The following is a 7172-nucleotide window of genomic DNA, read 5'->3' on the forward strand; positions in this document are numbered from 1 at the left end:
ACTGCCTTGTAGAATATCGTTGGTTTCGAATTCCTGGATGCTACCCAAAGCCCTACACAGGGACCTGAGTTTTGAAAACATCATCCTTAAAGGTTTTTTACACTCAAATACTTACTTAGAGAGTAGCTGTTTTTTCAGCTTGGAACCTTCTGATTCTTATAGAAAATTATCTGGTATCTATAAGGTATCAAATATTTATTCGAGGTAATTTGATAACCTAAAATCAATTCTCCATTTTTATCATCTGGGAGATTTGCTTCTAAACTGTGTTTTAATTGACGTCAACTTTTGATTCATGCTTCCCACATAGCTGAAACCTTATTTATGAAGGGATAAACTGCATTATACATTGACTGACATACTGATTTTTAAAAAATGGGGACCCATTTTTTCCCCAGAAATATCCCATAATCCCCAGCTGCACTGAGACTGCCAACCTTGGTGTGGACTGGGGGATGCTTTTGACAGAGCCAGAGAGGCCGAGTGGGTCGTTCTCGCCAATGTCAACGTCCTGGGCCCTAGGAAGACCCCTAGAAGCTCCCATTCCGTTTGAAAGCAGCACAACAGATCATTTGCCTTTGTGTGTTCCTAGCACAAAACTGTTTCTAAAACAACTTGAGGTGCAGTTTTGTTACCTAAGCACTTCTTTTTTTGGTTTTATTTAAGTGTACTAGAATGTAAAGCCTTTACGGTTCAGGTTTTCAAAGACTGGTGCAGTATTGTATTTGCGTCATCTGATGCACTGTATTTCAATCTGTAATTAAAATAATGTTTGCTCCGTGGTCTCATTTTGTGTTGTCCTTTTAAGGTTTTTTTTGGTGATTTTTCCCTTGTGGAAAATTAGTAAACATTCAATACATGTCATTAATATTATATGCCAAGCACGGTTTAGTACATGTAAAGTACCCTTACATGATGATTTAATTCATTTACTAAGTTGTAAGTGCAATTTATCATGAGTTGAGTGTTTTGGCTGAAATGGGTAACTATTCTGATTTTAAAATCTGAAACACCCCTGCACTTTAACCTTGAGAAAATGCTGAAGGTGTGAGGAAAGGACTGGATCCCCTGAGAGGCAGGTGTGGCCCCGAGGAAGCAGGGCCAGCTTTCCAGCCCGTGAGTCCTAGATCATAAGTGGGACAGACTTCTGAGAAGCCCTGGGGCCCCCCCTCCCCGCGCCCCAGAGTCTCCGGAGGGAATGCTGGCCTTTACGGGGCTCTAAGAGGCCCGGATGAAAGCACGCCAGCCCCTGCGGACACCCTTCTTCTAAGGCCTGGCATCCCCTTCCTTCAACACGCAGCAGTCACTGCAGCCGTGGGCCCCGGCAGCGCCGCCCGAGCGGCAAGGCCGGGGAGGGCCGCAACTTCCGCACGGCAGAGTCACGTGGGGGCTGGGTTTGAGGACTCGGTGCTGTTTTACTACAAGGCCGCTGTGGCAGGAAGGCGCCACCCACCGCAGTGGGAAGCCCAGCCAGCGGCCCCCCGCATCTTCCTCACGCTCTCTTCTCAATTTGCAAGGCGCACCGTGTGACAAGCGCACGCCTCGTCCGCAGCAGAGCACGCTGCATGCGCGGCCTCGGCCCCGCTCCGCTGTCTCGGGCTCAAACAGTCACACGTCACCTGAGTCAACCCCGGCTACTGGCTTTCTTTGAAGAAGGCAGAGCAGTGGGCTTGGGAGTCGCGAGCTGGGGGCCTGCCTCTGCCCCTCCCTACCCCCGTGACATGGGGCACGGCCTTAGCTCCCTGTGTCACGCAGGGGACCGCCCCCGGGAAGCCCGACACGAAGCCGCACAGCAAGAGGGGAAGTGCAAGAGCCCTAACCCTCTTGAGAAAGGCCCTTGGCTGGCGGGGAGGGGAAGGAGGTCGCCTCCATATAACTAATTAGGAAAAAACAGCATCGCTTAACAAAGGGAGTGCTCACACCGTCAGAATACAGGGATCTGTTAGGCTCCCTTTTGTTTAATGCGAACACGAGAGAGCTTACGATTCACAATTAAACACGAGCACAGAGAAAGTACCGGGGATCCTGAGGTCAGTGTCAACCTCTTCTTCCTCAGAGAACTGGTACTGACCCCCCACCCCAAGCAGCCGAGGCGGTGGGCCTGGCGCTGCTCTCTGGGTGCCACGGCGGGAGGGCGCCCAAGCCGGCTAGGCTGCCCTGCCTCCTTCCCCCAGGGGCTCGGAGTTGCTATTGTAAACACTGAGCCCCCTCTCCCCGCCCCCAGTTAAGCTGACAGTGATCAGATACTGTCAGCTGGCCTTTCTAGCTCACTCACTGTCTCCACTACTACCTGAGACGGGCCCAAGCCGGTCGATGCAGCCTCCAGGTGGACACAGCTACAAGAGCCCCCGGGCATCAGCCAGTGTCGGTCCCCCACACCCCCGTCCCCAGGATGTGAGCCCTGCAAACAGGTGGGTGAGTGACTTCTTTCAAGGCCTCTCCGGTCACTGGCACAGGGCTGGGTGCTGGGCTCCGGGCTTGCCACAGAGGGCACCGAGATAGACAAGAGCATGATGGGTCTCTCTTAACCAAAGTCAGTGCAACTGAGAAAATGGATTTGCAGAGGGATTTCAGGGTCTTCACCTCAGATGAGCCTGGCCGCAGAGCTGAGGTGGCCCACCGGGGGGCGCCGTGCCTGGCCATGCCCAGAATCACATGGGCCACGTCACTTCCTAGTCACTGCCGTGACTGTGCCTTCTCTATAATAATGTCCAAACTTCCCAGTGGCTGGGAGAGGAGCATCTTACCACACACAAGTGCTGCCTCGTCTCCTTTAAAATGCCTGGGAACGTTGGTGAGCAGCCCTCCTAACGCGATGAGCTTCCGAGCGCCGCCCTGATCCCTCCCCAACTCCTGTTACTCAGGACACGGGCCCTCCCTGGGCCCTGAGGTCACCCTGTTTTGCATTCATAGCTTGCTGTCACCTAAAGTCCCTCAGGGCCACCTCCAGCCCAGCAGCAGGGGGGTGGGGACATCAGCCCTGGCCAGCCTGGAAGGGACGAGCCTGGCAAAGCTGACAACAGCTTGTCCCACGAGGGCAGGGCGGGGAGGTCCTGGGGACAGGCAGACCTCACCAGCGACCCCTCTGCTGCTCACTTCCGGGAGCCGCACACGATCCAGCCTGCCTGGCATGAGCCTGCAGGCGGGGGTGTTGGGGGGCCCACGGCATGCCCTGTATAACACGAACACACGAGGCCATCTAAGCTGCGGGGTCTGTTCAGATGTCAACTGTCTCCCTAAGAAGTCGGAGTTGCCTCATCCCAACCTAGCGGACGTGGAGGCGCTGACACAGCAGTCCTGCAGCACGTGAAGCTGGATTAATAGGACCCCGCCTTCCTGCTGACTCACACGATGATCCCAGAAGTGCTCTCTGACACCGCAAACTCATTATCCATAGACGTGGCTCTAGACTCTAGCTCAGCCCGACAGCAGCGCTCCCAGGATCAGGACCACACGTGGGCCTGACAAATGTTCCAGGAAGGCAGCTCTGCTCCAGCCAAACACGACGGTGGCCGCCGGTGCGGGTGCCCGCGGGCCCCCACGCGCTGTCCGTCAGAGGACAGGCAGGGTGACTAGAGACTCACCGAGTCAGGTGAGCTCCCACACCAAGCCAACGTCCCTTTCCCCTCCCCTCCCCACTGCGTACATCTTTAGGCAACCAACGGGCATGCTTCAGGCTCTGATGCTCATTCTTGACGCCTGTAGCTTTTGCTACCAAAATAAGCACACACACGCCCCCAGGCCCAGTAGAAAACTCACTGCCGCGGCATAAATGATCCCTCAGGCTAATCGTGTCAGCCTGGAGACCACGTCCGGTCCCACGGCATCATACGGGAATTAGGCCTGAGAGCCACAGCCTCCTACACATCCAGAAGATTCCTGAACTCTCAAGGCAGGGATACTGTGACATGCACGTTTTCACTTAAATGAAAAGCCACCACTTGCGCCAGCTCTTAGGAAGCCCAGCGGCATAAGGGCTGGAGCTGGAAAGAAGGACAGAAATAAAAACACCCCTGGGTGTGGCACATGAGCGGTGTCACCCGGCGCTCACTGGTGTGCTCCTGCGGCTGAAAGCCGCCCAGCGAGGCAGTGCAGTGTGGAGGGCATGGCAGGGCCCCGGGTTCAGACTCTCGCCCTGCAGCACGCGTGTCCTCCGGCCGCCCTCCGCTCGGTCTCCCCCTCCCCAGCTCACTAAGGATTTCCACAGCAAGGCTCTCCGGAGGCCCTGCGGCAGGGCGGGTGCACGAGCCAAACTCACGAACACCCAGAGCTCGTCCGGAAAACTGAGAACGACAAGAAGCCAATGACATCGAAGGAGCAGCGTGGCAGCCGTGGGTCCAAACGAAACAAGGAGCTGGGTCCCAAGCAGCGGCCCTGTGTGCCCACAGCCTGCCTGGCGGGGCAGGGCCTCGCGTCCTCAGCCCCTTAGATCCGGGGCGGCTCCGGCGGCAGCGGCTCCACGGACTGCGTCTGCAGTGCTGAGTATTTCACTAGGGACAGGAGAAACCCGTCAGGAACGAGTCATGTCCACCCCACACGAAGACACAGAGACACGATCACGTCCTTCCCTGGGCACAGAAATCCGGTTCCCCGTGTGTCTGTCCCAGACAACTGGCCCCTGGCGCCCGCTGTGGCCCTGGAGATGAGCTCGGACTCTAATTCCTCATCTGTAAAGTGGGAATGGTCCCGGCACAGTGGCCGGGAGGAGTTTTTTCGAATTTTTTCTATTTTTTGGCCACGCCGCATGGCTTGTGGGATCTCCGTTTCCTGACCAGGGATTGAACCCGGGACCTGGCAGTGAAAGCACCGAATCCTAACCACTGGACCACCAGGGAATTCCCAAGGGAGGAGTACTTTAAATAAAGCACGAACACAGCACCTGGCCCATGGCAGGTACCAACACCGTGGTGGCCAAGACTTGAAAACATGAGTACAGTGACTGCAGCTGCAGAGTCCCTTTTCCCACGTTTGAAACCCAGGGCTAGCGAGTCCATCCGTCATCCTATCCTAAGCGACCGGATGCCGCCGCCCCCCCCCCCCCCCCCCCCCCCCCAGCCATGACAACCAAAAATGCTAAGTGTCCCAGGATGGACAAAATCACCCCCAGCAGAGAAACCACTGCTTTATGCAGATAAATTTTAGATGTATGTCATCTAGAAAAAGCCTCAGGGAAGTGATCACCTGAATCATTTCTGTTTTTATCTTTCAGATGATGGCCCCCCCCCCCCCCCGCCTGGGCACCGTGCCCATGGCAGCCCCGGGCGGTCCCTCCGGCCGCAGCCTCCGCGTCCAGCCCAGCAAAGGCACGCCTGGGCTCCTGTCTCTCCCCACCGCCCCAGCCTTGGCTGACGACAAGCGGCCTGCTCCCCTTCTCCGTGAAGCCTTTCCTGGTCGCCTCGTTGGCATTCTGGGGCCACAGGCCTGCATCTGCCTTGAGAGGTTGGCCACTCCAGGCCTGCAGCCTGACGTCACGCAGCCTGTAACTGCTGGCGGCTCACCGCAGCCGGCAAGTGCCTGACGATCACAGGACGGCGGGGGGTGGGCCTCCCTCTTGCCTGTGGCAGTTTTCAGATGGAAAGGGCCCGGGTCAAGGTCTAAAGGATCCCCACAGCTTCCGCCGGCATCTGGCTGGCGCGAGTCTGTCTCCGCTGGCGGGGGAGCAGAGGCTGAGCCCGCACCGTGAGCAGACGGCCCTGGGTGTGCTCCCCGTGTCCCTGGCGTCAGCCCATCGTTCTGGCTGGAAGTTCTCGAAATGGCCACCTCTGAGCGTCCCTGCTTTCCTAACCCAGTTCTGCTCGGTGCCGGGCCCAGCCGCTAGGAGGCCTTCAGCAAGACAGTGACCTGGAGGTCCTCACCTTGGGGCTCCTCACACACAACGGCCTCCGGGTTCTCCCCCTTCACGTAGTCCGCACTGAGACCCTCTGCAAAAGGCAAAGGGCGGAGTTGGTGACTGACGCGGAAGCAAAGGGTCCCCGGCCACGAGGCAGAACGCCTGACCAGGCCCTCCGTTATGGTGAGAAAGCCCAACCCCCTTGACGAACTCAGACCCCTGCAGCCCAGGCCACCCAAACGGCTCTGTCCCCGCGTCTGGGCGCAGAGCGGCTGGGAACGTGTTGCCCTGCCCCGGACCTCTCGTCCTCCCCCCTGATGTGACATGCGGCAAAGGCCCCGACAACCATCCCCATTGGCAGGTGCCACCACGTTGTGAGACTATGGGCCACACGGCAGCTCCGCCCAGCAGAGGGGCACCAGATGGCAGGGCTCAGCGCCACCCCTGGGTCCATGTGCTGGCCCAGGAGCCAGGGAGGCAAAGAGGGAGCCCGGCACTGCGTGAGTGACTGATGGAGAGGGGGCGGGGCAGATGGCTGGATGGGCTCCGCCGGGCAGCAGGAAGAAGTCTGTCCCAGCCCCAGAGTGGAGGGCCCAGGACCCACGGACGGCTGCTCTGGTCCAGTGAGTTATTTGGGCTTCCTCCCCACCTGCGTCCAAGAGGGACCTGGGGAGTCTACAAAGCATTCTCTGCAGACCAGCACTCAGGCCACTGAGGGGACCCCACCCCTGCCGCTGCGTGGGGAGACTCAAGAGGCCATGTCTTATCCCTGGATTAGCCAGGGACTGGAAGCCTCATCAGAGCCCTGGGCCTGTGGGAAACTCGGGCCACAGTTCTAACCAACCGACTGAGCAGGTGCCAGCCTAAGTCACTCCGCCATCCCAGGCTGCATTCAGGCTCCTCACGTAGAAGGGATACCTGCCTGCCCTGGTGCTTGCTGGGCTCAAGGCGGGCACCAGATGGGCCCAGGAAAAATGCGGGTGTCGCTTGGCGGCAGGTGTGGGGCGGGATGGGTGACAGAGCCGGTGGAAGCTGTTCCCAGCGGATGGGCCAGGGCCAGGGCCAGGAGGTGCGCCCTGAGCCTCCTGATCTCTGCGCAGCTGCCAAGCTGGCATGCGCCAGACTATCTTCTGCCTGCAGGCAGGCCTCTGGTTGCTTCGCAGGGATGACAGCCAGTGGGCATCTGAGTCCTGAACAGGACCTCCACGCCCGCCCCAGCACCCTGAAACGCACGTGGAAAACTAAAGATGGTCGTGGTTTCAGCCAAGTCGGTGAGCACCAGGGAAGGGGATGGGCGCGGGGTGGAGAGTGGCGACAAGGAACGAGAGCAGTGGGGAGGGGT

At 58.3% G+C, this 7172-nt stretch overlaps 1 protein-coding gene across 5 annotated transcripts in view; it reads right to left on the minus strand.

Annotated features, from left to right (window-relative positions):
• Positions 1-4425: 4425 nt before the first annotated feature.
• CD99L2 (CD99 molecule like 2) overlaps positions 4426-7172 on the minus strand; it is a 110231-nt gene continuing 107484 nt past the window's right edge. For all 5 annotated transcript variants that reach the window (XM_007452124.1, XM_007452123.1, XM_007452122.1 and 2 more), the window contains 2 exons: positions 5856-5921; positions 4426-4490 (listed from right to left, as the gene is read on the minus strand). In XM_007452124.1, coding sequence (XP_007452186.1) covers positions 4426-4490; positions 5856-5921 — 131 coding nt within the window. The remainder of the gene's footprint in view (positions 4491-5855; positions 5922-7172) is intronic.

The sequence above is a fragment of the Lipotes vexillifer genome, unplaced genomic scaffold (assembly GCF_000442215.2).
Source record: "Lipotes vexillifer unplaced genomic scaffold, Lipotes_vexillifer_v1.1 scaffold1081, whole genome shotgun sequence".
In the NCBI taxonomy this organism is placed as follows: Eukaryota; Metazoa; Chordata; class Mammalia; order Artiodactyla; family Lipotidae; genus Lipotes; species Lipotes vexillifer.